Raw genomic sequence first — 19,293 nt, forward strand, 5'->3', positions numbered from 1 at the left:
AGTAGAATTTTTAAAAATAAGATTAAATTACAAAAACAAAATTATAATTTTATTTACCTAAAATTTAAAAATTATTATATAAGTTCATCAAATGGAATGTATCTATGATACATATGTATGGAACACTTAAATTTTTATTACATTTTAAAAAAGCAAATACCTAATTTGTTTGACTTTGTTTTAAATAATTTATTCTATATACAAAATTCAAAACGTTTTATGTACTTACTTTATTTAATTAACATATGGAAATCAAATAATCAAATAATACATAAACCACGTCAAAAAATAAAATTTACATTAAATTATTTGATAATTCCATAAAAAAAAAACTATACCAACCATAGCATCTCTATAATATACATTATTAATTAATCATATAACTGAACATTATTTTAATAATACCTATATAACAATAATTATTAATATAATAAGACAATTACACCAATGATTTATTTTAAAAGTAATTATTGGGCACACACACACATTTTTTATTATTCAAATAATGTAGCTTGAAGTAGGGAATTAAAAGTACAATATTTAAAAAAAAAATTTAAATATATTTCAATGTAAAGACAAAGTAACAATTCTTTTGGTTATAATTATTAATAATTTAAATTTGATAAAAATAGCAGTTAACCTAGATAATTTAAAATATAGACAACAGCCAGTTAAAAATATTAATTTGTAACTTTACAAATCTATTATTACTTAAGCAGTCTTATGTAGAATTATAACTTATACATTACAACAATAAATTGGTATAAAAAATTAAGAACATAATATATGTTTTTTTTTCTTTATGATATAAGATACATTTATAAAGTATATATGTTTTATTACTTTCATTATACTCAAACAAAAAAAAATGTATATAATTTTAAAATCCAATTCAATGTTTTTTATGTAACATGACATAAAATAAAGGACATAAGTAAATACTATAAATCATAACATATAACAAAATAAAAGGTAACTAGTTGTATATTGTATTTTTAATATAATTTGATATACATTTAAGAAATATTGTAAAGTCTTATACAGCAATAGAATTTGTTGACTTGAGTTGAGATGATGGCCTAAATGTGACATAAGTATAGAACAGACTACCAATAACACTAATATTAATACCAATAAAGTTATTTAATGTATAAACATAGTCACCACCAATAAACATGCCCATATAAGTAACAAATATATTTTTAAGACATCCAATTATAGTTGTAGTTAAAGCTGAATTGTATTGAGTACATAACATTATACTATAATTTAAAATAAAACCCATTATAGATGAAATGAAAATTTGAATTAAAAAGGGTGGATGCAACCAATAACCAAATCTGAAAAAAATAGAATAATAAATTAATAATATTTGCTAATAGCTCATACAGTTAATGAGGTACCTGTATACTTTATCTAGATCGCCAGAAAAATACACCAATATTAAAGCAGGCAGTACCATGAATAGAGATGAATAATACATCAGTCCATATTTTCCCATTTCTTTTTTCGAGTTCAATTTTTTTTTAGTAAATACACCATTTGCAGCCGTTAATAAATCATTAATCAACACAAATAAGTATCCACTAAAATTAAACCCTAAATCATTACTAGCAGCTATAATAGCACCAGAAACCATCATGCCCACTGATACTTCAACAGAGAACTTGGGCCTAATATTAAGCAAATAATATTCTCCTAACATGGTAAACAATATAGAAAATCGTCTTAACATAGTAAACATTGGTAAACTTAATTCTTTGGTGCCACCTAAACCAAATTCCATATTACCTAGATATATTAGAGGCATTGGAAATGTATCTTTAAATGTATGTCTATTGAGATCTGGAAATTTTAGTTTTCCTAAACTCTTAGCAAAAAATAATACAAAAATTGTCATAAACATTTGACAAATAGCTAAAAATTGAAAAGATGGAAATCCATAACTGGTTAAAACAGATTTATTAACAACAGTGATTAACATAGACGCACCAGCATAGAATAATGCTGTACTGATTTTGGTGAATGATGTAGTAATGGAAGAATCTTCAACTACAGATTCATCAACCTTAGTACTTGTGCCAACCATTTTAAAACTTAGTTTAGGCTATCATAATTTGACAACATACTAGAAATAAATAAAAAATATAGTTAAACCTTATTTAATAATTATAGTACTTGAGTGTTTCAGTTTACCTTGGTTGTAGAATTAATATAGGATCGAATAGGTTGTTCAAGTTTCAATGTCATTTAAAAAATAAACCAAATGATCTCCATTGAAACTAGGCAAGGTGAAAATGTTCAGTCTCTATTGGTTATGGCCTGTGATATGATTTCTTTAAATATTTTAGAACTAAATAATTTTAAAATAATTTCAGACATTAGAATGACTATAAGTGAAAATAATTAAAAATTTGTTACTGAGAAAACTTTTTCATCAATCACTAATGACTAATTAAACAAAATTATATAAAAAATTAGTCACTTTAAAAAATATTTTATTATTTGTTAAACAAATAAATTTAATAATAACATAAATAGTGCTAAAAAAAATATTATCAAAAATTAAATCAAATGTATAACTGATACCTTATCTGTAACCGGACAGGCACACCAACGTTTCAAATTATTAAATACTTAAAAATACACAAAAAATACATTAAAATCATAGACATATAAAGATAAAATATATATCTTTATAAGTCTATGATTATTATCAACCAGGAAACATATAACATTACTGATATTGGCATTGCTGCATACTGGTTAACACATAACTATATAATGAATAATATTGACAAGTATCAATGCTTTTATTACGATAGACGATTATTTAACAGTAAATAATATCTTAATAAAATAAAAGAAATAAGGAAAAATAAAAAAATTCGGTTTTATATACCTAATGAAGACTTTGAATATTAATATTAATAATAAGCTCTTTACCGGCCCTACCTCTCGAGCAAATTAAGTTAGAAACTGTTTATATAAATGTTATAAATTATGTTTTTAAAAACCTTGGGATATTGTTAGATTTATTTACTCAAATGGCCACGGAAACGTTTTCACAGTTATCTATTTATTTACAGGTTAAAGCCCGGAGCCCAATATAATTCACATCAATTTTTTTAATTTTAATATTATAATAATTTGACTCTCAATCTATATAGATGATATACGTGGCCCAATTTTTACAATTAGTCATAATTTATATTATTATAAAATATTATTATAATGAAATTAATATAACACAACAAAAAAGTACAAAATAAAGATAACAATTTACCTAAGTTCAGAATGAGTATTAACTCTATAGGTACTATAGAGAAGTGGTTCCCAACCGGTGTGTCGCGAGCGCCTTTGAAGTGTGCCTCGATAAATCTATAAATTGTTTTATAAGTATGTATTTATCAGTTTATTATCGATATTCGATGAAAACTGATCGAACTAATCGTATATACATATATTATTATGTATTGTATGTCCGTCGTAGCCGTCTCAATCGATTGTATTAATATATTTCACAATAAATAACCCTCTAATAGAGTAGACTGTAAATAGTGTAAATATATACATATGTATATAACACATTATATATGGATTAGTGTGCCACGAACATTTTATTGGAGATGAAGTGTGCCGCATTGTTAAAAAGGTTGAAAACCACTTCTATAGAGGCTTATTGCCAAGACGAATTTTGTTTAACGATATGTCTTAACCGTAATTTGTGTTATGAGAGGTATGGTAAAAATAACAGACAACTGAGTAATTCAGATCACGAGAAGAAACTTTAAAATTAATTTGGATGAGTAAAGTGAGAACATAATTCAATCAAATATGATTATTTATTTTATAATATGGGATGAACTGTACAAGATCTCAAAATAGTTATACATTACCAGTGATACCAGCGTTTTTCTACAATTCCAAATTGTAACTTCAATACTATATAAAAAAAAAAAAAATGCCCATGTTGTTTATATACATATAGTTATATATAATTATTAACTTCATCGATAATAACATCAGCAGGGCCGTATTAAGGGTCAATGTATAGGGGAGCAAACATAAATATGACGCCCCTCATTCAGTATTTGTGCCATTTTTTCAAAATATAACACCAAAAATGTTTTTCTCGCTTTGCTTGAATTATCAATACAAAACATAATATATTATACTTACAACATAACAAACATACAACTCTACTTATTTAACATACACATCAACAATTATTTTCGACAATGATATTTTACAATAGATATAAAAATGAAAATCAGATAAAATTTCAACAAATTAGGTATTTTATTAATAATTATTACAAAATATCACAAATGTTACAAACTAAAAAATTTTTAGGTATTTGTAATGATAAAAATTTATAAATTGTATCAGACCAGTCCATATTTCTAAGAATATCGTTTTCAATAGGTACATAAAAACGATAGCGAAGATGTTTTTTTGCGAAAGTGTAGATCTTTGATAATTTTTTACTCTTCTGAGGTTAGAAAATGATCGCTCACCACTGGCATTAGAACATGGCATACATGCATAAATCCTTAAAATTATTAACACATTTAGAAAAGTCATTTTCTAAGGAGAATTGGCCAATTTAGTTAATATACCATTTATTGTTAAATCTTGTCTAGAAAATGATTTTGCAATCTTTTGAAATTGGATCACTTCTTCTATGAAAGAAAAGTCTAAATCTTATTATTTAAAATATGCAATGTCTCCCAGGGGTGGAAGACGAGGATTCATCCCCGGGCGTAAAATTTTAGGGGGTGTAATTTTTATAATTATTAACAACTAATTTTATATTTTTAACTTTGTTAAATACTGATACTAGGTTAAAACTCAATAAGTATGATTGTATATTAATTATTAGAAAAAATTCTCGAGAAGAGTAGGTATTTGATTATTGGTCTATGATAGGGCGTAATTTTAATATTTTCCCTGGGCGTAAAAATTCTTAATTCCACCTCTGATGTCTCCTTACGTAGGGCCAAAGACTCCAAGTTAGTCAAATTACTTAAAAATCCAAAATTTTAATGGACATTTATATATGATTCTTTTCTTTCACACAACTTTGAAGACATAGTATCAATTATACAGAAAGTATCATTCTTCATTTTATTATTACCCAGATGTACCGTTTCTATAGAATTTGAATCATCAAAGTGTGTTTTTTTCTTAATGACCCTTGACTTTTTCCGTGAAAATGTTGATTTCCTACATAGTTATTTACTTTTGCAAAAAGTTCTTAAATAATTTTCTATATTCTTGCGCATATAGTTCTTATGATTCATATAATGAAAAAAACAATTGATAAATGTATATCTTTTGACTGTAATGCTTTACTTGTAGTGTCGAATCTCTGTAATATTGGGGTCCATAAATTCAACATGAAAATAAACTCTAATGGTAAAAATCTTTCTTTTGACTCGCCTGTAGGAGTTACATATCGTATGACCACCAGTGACGCCGATCCCTATATCCAAGTATGGCGACTGCCATAGTGAATTATGCGGTGGGTAGGTACTGAGTGCTGGGTAAATAATTTGTTTTACTGCATAAATGCATAATTACATGCCTATTACATTGCCTACAACTGATCAGTATCAACGTGATATATTTTAATATTAATATAAATAATGGTAGTGGACATAGGACTTATGTATTGATGATGAGGGAGGCTTTAAAATAAATATTATTTAATATATAAAGTGAACACCTATATCGGCTATATCATAAATTATTGATGTCACAATTAGGGATGGGCATGAAATCTGAATATCTGAATTATCCGGATTTGAATCAAATTCTTATCAGGATTTATGGATTTGCTTTTTATGTGACTTCAGACTTACAAATATTTTTAATGTATGGTAAAATAAATTATTTTATTATAATGAAAATTTAACAAAATGTTATATTATTAAAATATTATTAGTATATAAAAATGAGTCATTGAACAGCAAAATCGAGTTGAATAATTCGGATAATCTGTATATGCCCACCACTAGTCGCAATATGAAAATATATGTAATGTTTATTATGTATTAATATCAATTTTGAATACAACATTATGGTAGGGTTTCAGCCCCCCACCCTGCCGTTAACCCCAATTGGTAAGTGGGTAGGTACTATTAAAAATTGATATTCACCTTACTGCATTTTTTGTAGTTCGGCGCCACTAATGACCACTGTCAATTGAATTTTTATTCTTATATCAGGAGTTGAATCAACAATCATGAAAAATATTTAGATTCATTCACATCATTCACATCATTCACGATTTTATTGGTTATAGAATTATTCATGTTAGGTATTCACCGTGGTAAACAAAGATAACTGACATTAATTTTATAAATAGATTCAATATTAGCATTATTCACAAAGTATACTCTGTGGCATTATTGTACCATATAATAATGTACTATATGATATTATGATTGATAAAATTAGGACAACCAATAATAATCAAATCATCAAATCAAAAATAACATAGTTTATCTATACAGAATACATTATTATTTAATGATTTAGTCAGCAGCAGAGCTGTGTCAAACATTTCAGCGCCTCGGGGCAAATTTTTTTTTACGAGGCCACTAGGCACAGGTAGCATATTAAGTGCAGATAAGAGCGCCCCCTTACATTTAAAAAACTACAGCGCCCGGGGGCAATTGCATCCTTTGACCCCTCTTAACACGGCCCTAGTCAGCAGTATGTATTTTTTTACGTTTTAACTATTATGTGTGCCATGTGTAGTCGGGTACCTACATATTTCGAATTTTCGTAAATTTTGATCATGAGTTTAAGTAAACAAAAAGACGTTTTCGGGTTATATGTATGTCGTATACGCCACGCTAGCCCGGCTAGCTCAGTCGGTAGAGCACGAGACTCTTAATCTCGGGGTCGTGGGTTCGAGCCCCACGTTGGGCGCCACTTTGTCGTATACGCCACGCAAAGGCTTGGCGTATAACAACACAAAAACGAGGTATTATTGGTTGTCGGACACTCTAACTGTCAAACAAGCAAGTAAAGGAAAACTTAATAATTGACCCGGACGACTATCTTCTTAAGTGACAAAGAATACAATCTAGCACTGCTTAATAGGATAGTCGAAAAACAGGTTTTTTAAAAAGTTTACTTTCCTTTAATAGCTCTAAAGTTATTTTACACTCGAAACAACTGACAAAGGACAAGATCTAGCACTGGATGTTTCGAGCGTGAGGTAACCTTTACCTAACTATATTGTTCTCTCCCCTCAAACTGACAAAGAATATAATCTAGCACTGGATTGAGGTTTGAAATGCAATATAATTTTATTTACCCCTTTCGTTAGTTTCTCTCAAAACTTGCACGAGTACGTAAGGTAGAAAAAATAATAATATAAAAACTTTTTATTTTAAAACAAACGAAAAAATATTTATTAACCACAAAAACAAAATAATTACCGGTCACTTGCTAAACGGGCAGCGTTTCGTTCTCCACGTCGATGGTAGTAGAACGAACCAACATCCCGTCTTGTGGGCGGCGTTTTATGCTATTCTAATCTATATTGTCAGCATTTTGTGAAGGTGGTGTGTGTTTGCTGACAATATATTAATTTTATTAAATTTAATATATGTATTAGGTGATGATACAACATGTATATATATATATATATATATATATATAATAATAAAATGTACCTAATTGTTTAATTTAGTATTTCGTAGATATTATTAAGTACCCAATATTATAAAGTTGTAACCTATTTTTTCAAATTAATAAGTCATTACATACTAAGAAGTAAAAACTATCATGATTTAGCTGTTTATAAGTAAAGCATTTGTGTATGGTCGTATAAACATGGTAAGTTTCAACTAAAAAATGTATTGTAATGCATATTTTATTATTGTTTTATTTTATTGTTGTTCATTTAATTACTTCATTTTAATTTAAATTCTGGTATAATATATCTATATTGGCCTGCTGAAATTTTTTTTCGGCCTACCTACTTTTTAGCATGCCTTTCAAAAAAGTTGAAATGACACCCCTGAGGGTAGGTACATATACTATATATACTATATTAGCTGTATAACAAGGGCGTATTTGAGTTGTGACCATGGGGGGAGGGAGGCGAAATTAATTTTTCTTCAATACAAACTTAAAAATAATTTACAGTTCATTACCTATAGCTCGTGTTCCCGTTATAATGATAAAATATTATAATGATAAACTAGTAATTTATATTCTGAATTATTTATACATTACATTTTTTTAATAAATCAATGTATTATATTCAAAAAAATACGAGCCATGAAAGGGGGCAAATGTCCTCTTCGCCCACCCTTCAAATACACCCTTGCTGTATAAGAGTCCAAAATAACAATACCATATTTTAGAATTAACCTGAAAAATGTGCAATACAAAGCTTTAAGTGGCGCTAAGAATTTAAATTCAGTAGAAATTCTTTTTATGAGGCCAATTTTTTTTAGAGCTTTGCAGTATGTTTTTTCAATAAGTTCATGAGAAGTAAGTGCCCGATCAATTGTAATACTATAGATATACTGTACTATACTGTAAGATCAATGACAGCTGCATCTGAATAAGCGAAAGTTAGATTACACAATATGTAACTAAATGTGATTGGATTACAAATTTTGTAAAAGGACATAAAAGCATTTGGAGATATTAAAATCTAGACCAATATTAGTAGCCTAAGCACTTAGTGCATCTAGATCAGTGGTTCTCAAACTGTGGTACGCGTACCACTAATGGTACGCAAAAGACTACATGTTGGTACGCGAAAGGCCGCATAGTGGTAGAACTGATATTAAAAATTCAATATTTAACTCATATATTAATTAAAAACACTAATAAATTTGTAGTAATATATAAATAATAATTTTATTTTAGTATTTTACTGCCTTTTTTATTTAAAATAAATATATTTAACTATGTGAAGTTTGTATGATTCTATTTTTAATAATTAATGGTACGTGACTGATAATATACACATGTGGTACGCGAAAAAAAAAAGTTTGAGAACCGCTGATCTAGATTACTCTGTAATCAATGACAATCGTTTATAAAACGGATTTCAAGATATATTTTTAAATCACCGGCAAACATCAGGAAACGACTGTTTCTAATAACATGTTTTGTATTGTTTATAAACAAGGAGAAAATAAATGGAAAAAGATGATCTCCTTGAGGGACACCAGACTGAATATTATTTACTTCTAAAATTAATATTAGATCTATACTAATATTAATAAATATTACTATTATAAAGTTGAATATCTATAAGTAGATAGTCAAATATTCTTCAATTAAATACCTATTATTTATCATTTATCATCTGTAAAATGTATACAATGTATGATGTATCTATATAAACATTTTTAGAGTATCTATAAAACAATAATAATATTATTTATGGATAATTGAAGTAATGTTGACATTAAAGTTTATTTATAGTGTAGATATCTATAACTACATAGAAACCTACTTACGTGCTCAAACAGAAGTAATTTTAATCGGTTGTATTATACAACCAAAGAAGGAATATTCAACATATAACCTATATAAGTATAAGTATATACCAAGGTGGATTATACATTCACCTTGGTATATACCTACTAGGTAAATAACACAATATGGGCTTATAGCTTATGGAATTTAAGTACCACGTCACAGGCTCCTCTCTTTATGGGTTTCTTTTTATTATTTGTTCAGTGGTATAACTGTTTACTCAATGAACATGGTATAGAAATAAAAAAGTAATATTTTGAACTATACCTAAGTACTTAATAATATACCTAAATAATACCACTGATGATTATGAATACTATATTTTTAATCAATTGTGCTATATAAGTTCCATATACATAATTACACAGACACATTTTATTGGATCGCTATAAATTGGAAATTAAAATAGTAAAATAGTATTAAAAATGCAATTTAATTAAAATTAAAATAAGTAATTAAAATAGTATTGTATAATATATAAACACAAATGTAAGTATTATTATACCTATTAACTATTATAAACTTCTTATCTTGAGATTAATTATCAAGGCCGAATTTCGGCTTAGGCAGATTAGACAGTTGATTTAAGAACCGCACATTTCCGGTGTCCTCGACCAAACATCGAAAAAAAAAAAGTGCATTTTCTCATAATATGGATTAACACGAGGAAATATTTCGTGTTATACAAAAATAATGCAAGCTGTGGACTACAGTTAAGTCATACGTTCATTTGCAGAAAAAAAAGTTCATAGTGTAAAAATTAAAAAATTAATCCTTCTTTAGTAGTTGTATTGGGCCTCTGAGATCCTTAAGTTCGGCCCTGTTAATTATCATATATTGAAAGAAAATATATTTTGTGGGTGTGCCGTAAAAGATTCCGGATTTTTTTTTTTTTTTTTTATAATATTAATTTAAAACTTTTTATACTAAATTGAACATATAGAAAATGACGTATTGCCGGGTGGCTCAAAATTACATATCCTACTAATTTTCTGTAGCGTTTTTGAATGATCCACCTTGAAATTTTGGATTGGGTAGGTAACAGGTGAATCTAGGCCATTTACCTGTGACCTCCCCAATCTAGGTCCTAGATCAAAGAAAATACGAGCCCATTGGACTCCAATCAATAAATGCCAGGTGGAAATATTAAAAATTAAAATATTTTGGTCAGCAACGCAGATATATACAGTCTCGAATGTTGTTTCCATCCGAACTCGGATTTACGCGTCCGTGAAGACTACAGCACTCATGTGTATTGGAAATGAGTAAAATGAAATAAATAATAAATTCCCAGTGCCATAAATCAGTAATATTATACATTTTTCAGAGTAGGGTATACATTTTATAAATATAAAATATCTCGAATTTAGGACTTTATTATTATATACTTACAAACGTCAATATTTTAATACTTAAAACATTATTTTATTAATTATTACTTTTTATTGTTATTCTGAGTCAGTGACGTACCTGTAAAAGATTTTTTTTTTTTGGGGGGGGGGGCATAAATTAACTACACAATTTTTTATGGTTATAATATAATCTGAAACTTTATTGTAAATTATTACTAAATACTTAAAAAATGAATTATATAACAAAATCTGATTTTTTTTTTTTACCGCCAGTAAATAAATCAATAACTTCGTCAACTTCAACTGTTCTGTGTCTATGGATATTAAGCAAAGCTAATCCAACCAAGCGTTCTTCGCCCACGTTTGACCTTAACCAAGTTTTTAATCTTAGTTTAAAAGTACAAAGCAATACAAATTAAAATAAAATATAACCATGCACTATAGTAAAGTATATAACCACATAAAATAGTGACTATATGTGATCATAACTCCAAAATTTGGTCTAATATTGATATTTTATATTACATTGATAAGTGATATCAAACACAATTATAATCAGTGAAAATTAATAATATTTATAATTTACATTATTTAAGCTGAACAATTAATTTGCATTATGGCATCAAAAAACTTCTCGGGGGAATGCCCCTGTTGCCCCCTCCCCACAGGTACGCCACTTTTCTGAGTTCAAAATAATGATTTAAAATCATATTGATGACATTGGTTTACTTTATATTTTAGTTCAATTTAATATTAAATATCACTAACAATATGCAATTTAGAACTGATAATTATGAAAGTAAGAAAAGCATCTTTATATTTTTAACTAATTTAACAAATTATCTATTAAATATGAATCAACAAATATTTAGATACCTATATGGTTGAATGGTTCATGTTATACAAGAAAAAAGTTCAAAATTTCAAAATGTTTTATTATAATGGTACTTTGCCTTACAAATCATGTACACCTCAAGTTGTAGAATTTATATTTAAACTTGCTGATATGTGTGGTGTGAATAATTCTGTTAAATACAAGTGTGTTGAATTATATGATAGGTAATACAGTAAAAACTGTTATTCTATTTAAAATAATGATATTTATAAATTGAATAGGTTTTTGTCTGAATATTTCATTTATATGTACACAAATGTTTACAATAAACATCCAAATAAATGGCCTAAGGTCTTGGAGCTATTAAAAAAAAAATCTTTTTTACAAGTTATGTCTTGCATGCAATTGGTGTCAAAGAATGATCAACAATCATTAGTAAGTTATGCACAATCTCAATATTTAGTATTTCATTTTATCAATATTTTCCATAGATCATAATAAAATATTTACCTATTAACTAATTATAATTTTTTGAAGAATTAATAAAATTATATGATTTTTTTTAAATATATTTTATTTTAAGTTAAATTTGAACTTAACCTAATAATTAGATATATAATAATTATTGGCAGAAATTGGATAGGTGAGCTCACAGGGCTTAGTTATATGAAATATTTTAAAAATATCCTAAAATATCTTATGTTTTATGTAAATAAATTCAATTACGCGGATTACTTGTCTATTTAAACGTAAATTATAATAAAAAAATTAAAGTCTCCTCTAAAATGTGAATAAATCTTTATCAAAGTCTATGCCTATGACTAATAATTAATAGTATTTTAATTAATAAGTAATGTTAGTATAACTTGTAAGGTATTTCATATTATTACATAGAGTCTTAAATTAAGAGATGTCAAAACTATACTGAAGAGAACTGGACATATATATACTAAGAAAAATATTCTATCATCAGAAATTGAAGTCTTCCATATAATGGGTTATAAAGTAAAATTTAAAATTAAATTAATGTATCAAAATTAAGATTTTTTTATACAATAATATTAATTTAGCTGAATGAAACGTCAATATTTATGTTGGTAGAATATTTCTTGGTTACGATTCCTTATAAAATTACAGACAATCTGTATTCTACGTGCTTATTATTAACAGACTTGGTTTATATTCATCAACAAGAACTTTATGATCGAATTCAGTATCAAAGAACAGGGTGTAGAAATTATACATATTGTGAAAAGTATAAATTTTTATATTATAATTATAATTAATAGAAATTAAAATACAATATTGATACATTTAATAGTTTTGGTTTACAAATTATATCAAGTTATTTGTAATTGAATAACAATTTTAGGTAATGTTTGTTTTTGTATACTAGATTGGAGTCATTAGATATTGAGTTGGATAAAATAACTACAGCAGCAGCACTTGTTATCACAGCATTTTATTTATTGAATTCAACTGACACAATAAATGAAGAATTATGCAGGGATCTATCTGCTCTATGTGAAAAGTCTACTGACAATCTGATTATAATTTCAACTGTTCTAATTTCTATTATAAACTCAATTTAAATTGTAATATAATTAGCGTTTATTCATTATGTTTCTTTTTTTTAATAATTAACTAAGTGAGATTTTTTGTTTAGTAAATCTAAAAGAAAAAAATGTACCTACTGTTTTAAGTTATATATAAAAATGAAATATAGATTTCTGTATTATAATTTAAAGTTTACTAAATACAATTCTCATTTATTTTTCAAACTAATATTTAATCTTATTGGTATAAAAAATTTAATGTCTACATAACTATAACTCATTAATAAATTAGTAGATACTTATATCAACAAATTACCTGAGCCCTTGTTTTTTTTTTCTTTCATATATAATATTGAATCTGAATTTTATGTTTTTGATCATACAACTATAACTTAAGTAGTTAGAGTAATTTAAAATTTGTTTTTAAACGATTTTATTCATGAAATATGCTATTTCTTAACTATAGTTATCATAAATGATATAAAAAATATTATTGTAGTTATTAGTTATTAATAATATCCTAGATTAAATGCTAATTTACATTTAGATTATTTCCAAATAAATTCCAACAGAAATTAATTATTCATTAGCTATACATTTTGAAGATTTAAAAATATTTTTAATAACTGATAGTTTTATTAAGAACATAAATTTCACACTCAAATATAAAAAAAAAAATTCCTGTATTCAGTCATATATTTAGATAACAAATAATTATTATAAAATTAGTCATATATACAATCATAATTGGTGGTTTAAATAAATAAATATAATTTTATATAATACATTTTATTACTTTCTTTACATTAATCTAAATGTAAAAAGGTAGTTTTCTACCTTTAGATGAAGGTATGGCACCACGTTTTCTTAGCCGTCTAACAGCTTCTCTTAAATGCTTTGGATGTAATGGTCCTGAATCACCTTGAGCTTCCATTATGTCAAGAGCTATAATTATAATTTCATAAAGATAATAATAATAATGTTAAAATAAATACAAATATATATGTGATTTTAAGTTACCTTCTTCAACTATTTCACCAATAAAAACTTTTGCAATGCCTGACATGGCAATTACTACATTTTGAGACACTGAATTTCCTGTAATAGTTTGTACAATCTATAAATTAAAATAAAGTTAATAATATTTGCAACATAATTATTCATTGATAATTTAAAATATATCAACACTAACTCTTTTTATTGCTGCTTTGGGAAACACTGACCTTCTAAACATTTCATATCTATCTAACTGTTCTTCAGTAAAGTTGGATACAAGAACTCTCAAAAAAATAATTAAGTATACTCAGAATTACTATTAAGTATGTTTTAATACAAAATTTTAAAAAATACCTCATTTTTTTCTCTTTCTTCTGCTTCAATTTGTTTTTTACTTTTATCCTTCTTCTTTTTTCCAAATGGATCTAAAGAATTATGTTGATCAATTGATCTTTTTGGTTCTGGAGCTAAAAACAAATCTTCTTGGGTGAAATCTTTATAACTAGAGGATTCACATTCTTGATCCTTATTAAAAATTATATTTTCCATTCTTGATGTATGATTAAAAAAAGGCAGTAATTATTATTATGAATCTTGAACAAAAATAAAAATGTACTTTTGAGTACATGGATATCTTAAAATTTTTAATTTTTAGATATAATTTATTCTATGCTTATAATTTGATGACATTTTCCAAATAAATTATTGATAAGAGTGTAGATGATACAGTGTAGGAAAATACAATAAATATTCAATTTTTGTGTATCGACTGTAATTCTAAAGGTGCGTCCACACCACGGTTAAAGATATCATATATATGATATTTAGAGTATATGATTTTATTTAGAATAGAGTTAAAATAGTCGAATCTTTTATTAAGGTAGGTAGACCAAAATTAACAAAAATATCGATAATTTCGATACCAATTTAATTTAAAATATATCATTCCCTTATATTTATAAATTTACGACCACTTCCGTTCCAAATATCAAGCATAATGTATCGTTATCTTCGACCATAATTTCCCCATCACATTAAGATAAATAGATAAAAAACTAAAAAAAAAAGTACTTAAAATAAAGCAAAAATCTCTTTAAATATCAAAAAAAGCTTAAAAACTAATTTTTGATGATTCACCAATGAAAAATTTCAAAAATAACTACAAACAAAGCAGACTTGGGCAAAATACTTTTTAAAAGTATTTAGAATAAATACTCAAAAAAATACAAAAAATAGTATTCCGAATAAATTATTTAGAATACTTCAAAAGTATTCCGAATACTTTTAAAATACTTCTAGTTTTCATACTATAAAAATTATAGATGTCCTATCAACAGAAATATTTGAAATTGCAGACTAAATTTATGTTATTTTATTGTACTTTTATATTACATAACTGTTATAGTTTATGGTTTACAATAATAATAAATACCTGGTATTAGCTTATACAAGATTCGACGGAAAAGTAATAAAATCATTTAAAAAGTAAGTGATTCGACGGTATTTGAAATTCAGTATTCAGAATACTCGTTATAAATATTCAAAATACTTTATTGAATACTTTTAATAAAAGTATTTAAAAAGTATTCGAAATACTTAAAAAGTATTCTGAATACAGTATTCCGAATATTGTATTCGGAATACTACCCAAGTCTGAAACAAAGTAATAAAAATATTTATTAATTTATTATGAAATTAATAAAAAAAAAGGTATTATAAAAAAACATTTATATTCTCAAGTTTGCTATTTTTTTCTTTTATAATTAATCTGTAAATTAATTTTTTTCTTTTTAAGATAATGTATAAAAATTAATCAAATAATAGTTAAAACACTATTTAAGGACATAGGCGGATATTTGGTCACAACCGTGTTGGCGGGCTTAACATTTTTATCTAATCTATTAGCGAAAAGAGACATTATTAAACGATTCAACCTCTCTAGATATTTTTTCACCGCTTAGAATACTCGATATATTGATAAAAAAATATCTGGCTTATTGTATAATATTATCAAAGAATATAATATAATATATTAAGATTTCATTTATTTTATTAGGATTATGAAAATATAATTTATGAGTGAGCTTTTTTTGAGACTTCTGTAGATACTAAGTTATAAAATGAAAATTGTCCCTGTTTTTTTAAGCTGGTTCAATTATCAATTATAATTATAATTATAATATATAGGTAGGTAAGGTTATACTACTTATAATTAATAGTTTAATACTAATAATTTAATAGTTAACAGTGGCGTAGCCAAAGGGTTGGCTAAGGTGGCTATAGGCCCCCATGAGCCGTGTTTATATGTATAGTGTATCTATGTACTAAACTAATATACTACTATTTTTATTTAAGTATTTTAAACTTTTGGTATTAACTAAATTTTGACGATTAACGAATAACAGGTGTTTGTCATTGGCGTAGATATTACAGATTACTAATACTTTTAGTTTCTACCATGATTATCACTATCTTTTTGATGGTTATCATGCAAGGTTGTGGCGAATCACTATCAAATATTTAATGACGTTGTCAACATGGGAAATAGTGTTAATATTGAAATAAAAATGCCACGAGTATGTAAAAGACAAATTCAGAGAGAAAACTTTATTTCTGAAAATCCAGAAATATATTTTAAATGTTCTACTTTCATTCCTTTTCTTGACTATTTAATAGAATCAATGGATGCTCGTTTTAATCAAAGGCTTATTGATGTTATGCCACTTGAAGGACTTATTCCGGCCAATTTAAATATGTATGACGATGAAAATATTATAAAAGCTGCTAAAATATATGCCCAAGATCTCCATGATAATACCTCATCTACAATCAGATCTGATTTATTCATACGGAGGCAACAATGGAGTCAAAATACTGATCTAAAACCGAATTCTGCTGTTGATTCACTCTCTCATTACATCAATTTTCAACCTAACATTAAAATACTTTTACAATTATTCGCCACGTTACCAGTTACCTCTTCTACTCCGGAGAGTAGAACTTAATTGCTTAATCGCTTAAAAAATTATTTAAGAAGCACCATGTCGGAAAACAGACTGAATGGATTAACTATGGCTAATATAAATAAAAAAGAGCAATTCGATGAAAGTGAAATAATAACTGAATTTGCCAGAAATTCGCCTAAGAGGATGCAGCTGTCAGAGTGGAGCAAGTGAATGAACACTGAAACCAAAATTATTATTATTACTATAAATTATATATTAATAAATATTTTTAAAACTATACTAAAATGCTTGAATTACATTTAAAAACTTGGTGGTAGGTGGTGAGGGGTGGGTTAAGGGCAAATTCTCATATCCTCTCTTAACTTACTTATCCAAAAAAGTGATTAGCCCCTCCCATTTAAAAATCCTGGCTACTCCACTGATAGTTAATAAACATTCCTAAAAGATCTTATTTTCGCCTTCACTTCTACCGATTCAAATCCCTCTGTTCATTGCATTTTCAATTTTCCTACACGCATATTCCCAGGCAATCTTATCTTTTTAAGTTTTTGAAAATATATATCTATAAGCACAGATGTTTTTTGTAAAGTTCCAAGAATTTTATAATTCATTCTCCGTTCCATTTTTTTTAAAATTTTGACTTTTGGAATAGGTACGACAATGAAAACAAAGTAAATATTATTATAAAACTGAAATTAAAATAGTCATTGGCGCGACCAAAAGTTAGAATTATCGGACTTTATTTTTCTATGCATGCGATCATTCCACTTGCACGTCAGTACATGTTTACACGTGCATGTTTATTTTTGGTGACGCGCCAGTGCAATTCGCGCCACAACAAACATGCACGTGACATTAGGGTAGCCAGTGGCGTAACGGGGGGTGATCCGGGTTCAAACCCCCCCCCCCCCCGGGCCAAAAAAAAAAAGAAAATTGTTTTATTATTGATAACGTGTAATATATTCGTAGTTCCATTATTATGATTTGAACTTAAAATATACAACTATACAAATATTATGATAATTAAATAATTATATTGATAGGTGTTTAAAAGTTTTGTTAACTATGCTGTTTTTATATTCCAATAGCTATTAATTTATTGTAATGTAAAAGTAAACTGTAAATTGGTAAAAAAGTTGTATAAAATAATATCTATTTATAGCAGTTATTTATCTAATTTATCTGTGCAACGAAAAAAAAATAAATATAACGATTATTTTTTTTACCCCCCCCCCCCCCCCCAGAGCAAGATTGAATGTACGCCACTGAAGGTTGCCATACGTCACGGAAAACCTGGATTGTCATTGGTTTTGGACTTCGCGTCCCGAAAAATGTTTTCGGGACGTCCATATATTCCGGCTTAGACGTTTAGAGGAACTATAGTATTGTATAATTTTTAATTTCGACCATTTTATCTCAATGTACATTTTTAATCGTTATCGATTTACAATATATAATTAAAACATAATTTGTAATTTACACATAAATATTTAATATATTTTATTTTACAAAAATATTTTTAAATATTATATTGCCGGCCATTAATGGTCTTCTTCAATGGCGTATACATAACTTTTGTATGGGTGGGAGGATAATTTGCAAACAAATCAATATTTTTATTCTATCATTATTTTGTTTTACGTTTCTAACACCCTCACACTAAGAACATTATTTTATAATATTTAAAAAAAGGCCTAGGGGGGATCTTATCTCCACATCCCCACCCCTTGTATATGCCACTGGCCCTCTCAATATATTGAGTTACCTACATAAAAAGTATATTACTCAATATTGTGCTTGTGTTGTCTCGGTTTCTTCTTATAAATTTATGGCAACCCCATGCACGTGTAAATCCAGCATAAGGTCTATGACTGATTCATTCAATACAATAATTATTGGATTCTATTCTCGGATTGATTATCATTTATCAATATTATTTTTCGATTTATAGATTGAGAAAATGTCATGATAGCATATGAGTGTATTGTCAGGTGCGTGAAGTTAGCGGAAAAATTCGATCACTAATTTCCGCTACTACTTCAGTATTTAGTGCTCAATTAGTGCTG

At 26.8% G+C, this 19,293-nt stretch overlaps 3 protein-coding genes and 1 non-coding gene across 6 annotated transcripts; 2 read left to right on the forward strand and 2 right to left on the reverse strand.

The window, feature by feature from the left end:
* Positions 1 to 907: 907 nt before the first annotated feature.
* Positions 908 to 2,905, reverse strand: LOC112684366 (UDP-sugar transporter UST74c). Of its 3 annotated transcripts, XM_025555860.1 has the most exons (5): positions 2,590 to 2,905; positions 2,197 to 2,353; positions 1,404 to 2,128; positions 1,165 to 1,340; positions 908 to 1,079 (listed from the first exon to the last, which is right to left on the reverse strand). In XM_025555860.1, the coding sequence occupies exons 3-5, from the start codon at positions 2,087 to 2,089 to the stop codon at positions 949 to 951; spliced, it is 993 nt and encodes a 330-aa protein (XP_025411645.1). In that variant the 5' UTR covers positions 2,090 to 2,128; positions 2,197 to 2,353; positions 2,590 to 2,905; the 3' UTR covers positions 908 to 948. The 3 variants fall into 3 exon arrangements, with proteins under 3 accessions (XP_025411645.1, XP_025411644.1, XP_025411646.1); XM_025555859.1 differs by lacking the exon at positions 2,590 to 2,905 and having other exon boundaries at positions 2,197 to 2,529; XM_025555861.1 differs by lacking the exon at positions 2,590 to 2,905 and having other exon boundaries at positions 967 to 1,340; positions 2,197 to 2,529.
* A 3,964-nt stretch (positions 2,906 to 6,869) lies between these two features.
* Trnak-cuu lies at positions 6,870 to 6,942 on the forward strand. Its single transcript has one exon. It is a non-coding gene; the product is annotated as a tRNA-Lys (tRNA).
* Positions 6,943 to 11,146: 4,204 nt separating this feature from the next.
* On the forward strand, positions 11,147 to 13,363 carry LOC112684391 (cyclin N-terminal domain-containing protein 1-like). Its single transcript, XM_025555897.1, has 6 exons — positions 11,147 to 11,673; positions 11,747 to 11,933; positions 11,991 to 12,144; positions 12,604 to 12,714; positions 12,780 to 12,964; positions 13,106 to 13,363. Exons 1-6 carry the CDS (start codon positions 11,646 to 11,648, stop codon positions 13,299 to 13,301), a joined length of 861 nt encoding a protein of 286 aa, XP_025411682.1. The 5' UTR covers positions 11,147 to 11,645; the 3' UTR covers positions 13,302 to 13,363.
* Positions 13,364 to 14,003: 640 nt separating this feature from the next.
* On the reverse strand, positions 14,004 to 14,861 carry LOC112684379 (transcription initiation factor TFIID subunit 11). Its single transcript, XM_025555880.1, has 4 exons — positions 14,621 to 14,861; positions 14,458 to 14,549; positions 14,286 to 14,382; positions 14,004 to 14,210 (listed from the first exon to the last, which is right to left on the reverse strand). The coding sequence occupies exons 1-4, from the start codon at positions 14,808 to 14,810 to the stop codon at positions 14,077 to 14,079; spliced, it is 513 nt and encodes a 170-aa protein (XP_025411665.1). The 5' UTR covers positions 14,811 to 14,861; the 3' UTR covers positions 14,004 to 14,076.
* Between the last annotated feature and the right edge of the window lie 4,432 nt (positions 14,862 to 19,293).

The sequence above is a fragment of the Sipha flava genome, unplaced genomic scaffold, assembly GCF_003268045.1.
Source record: "Sipha flava isolate LNK unplaced genomic scaffold, YSA_version1 249_pilon_pilon, whole genome shotgun sequence".
Lineage (NCBI taxonomy): Eukaryota > Metazoa > Arthropoda > Insecta > Hemiptera > Aphididae > Sipha > Sipha flava.

Bases quoted from the DNA above. Each gene is read 5' to 3' on its own strand.
- LOC112684366 (XM_025555860.1), bottom strand. From the start codon at position 2,089: ATGGTTGGCACAAGTACTAAGGTTGATGAATCTGTAGTTGAAGATTCT. The intron at 1,341-1,403 runs GTACCTCATTAA...TATTTTTTTCAG, and splicing joins GATCTAGATAAAGTATACAG to ATTTGGTTATTGGTTGCATC. The intron at 1,080-1,164 runs GTGACTATGTTT...TGTCACATTTAG, and splicing joins TATGGGCATGTTTATTGGTG to GCCATCATCTCAACTCAAGT.
- LOC112684391 (XM_025555897.1), top strand. From the start codon at position 11,646: ATGCAATTTAGAACTGATAATTATGAAA. The intron at 12,145-12,603 runs GTAAGTTATGCA...ATTATTACATAG, and splicing joins AGAATGATCAACAATCATTA to AGTCTTAAATTAAGAGATGT. The intron at 12,965-13,105 runs GTATAAATTTTT...TTTGTATACTAG, and splicing joins AATTATACATATTGTGAAAA to ATTGGAGTCATTAGATATTG.
- LOC112684379 (XM_025555880.1), bottom strand. From the start codon at position 14,810: ATGGAAAATATAATTTTTAATAAGGATCAAGAATGTGAATCCTCTAGT. The intron at 14,550-14,620 runs ATGAGGTATTTT...TAATTATTTTTT, and splicing joins AGCAGAAGAAAGAGAAAAAA to TGAGAGTTCTTGTATCCAAC. The intron at 14,211-14,285 runs GTAACTTAAAAT...TTATAATTATAG, and splicing joins TGGTGAAATAGTTGAAGAAG to CTCTTGACATAATGGAAGCT.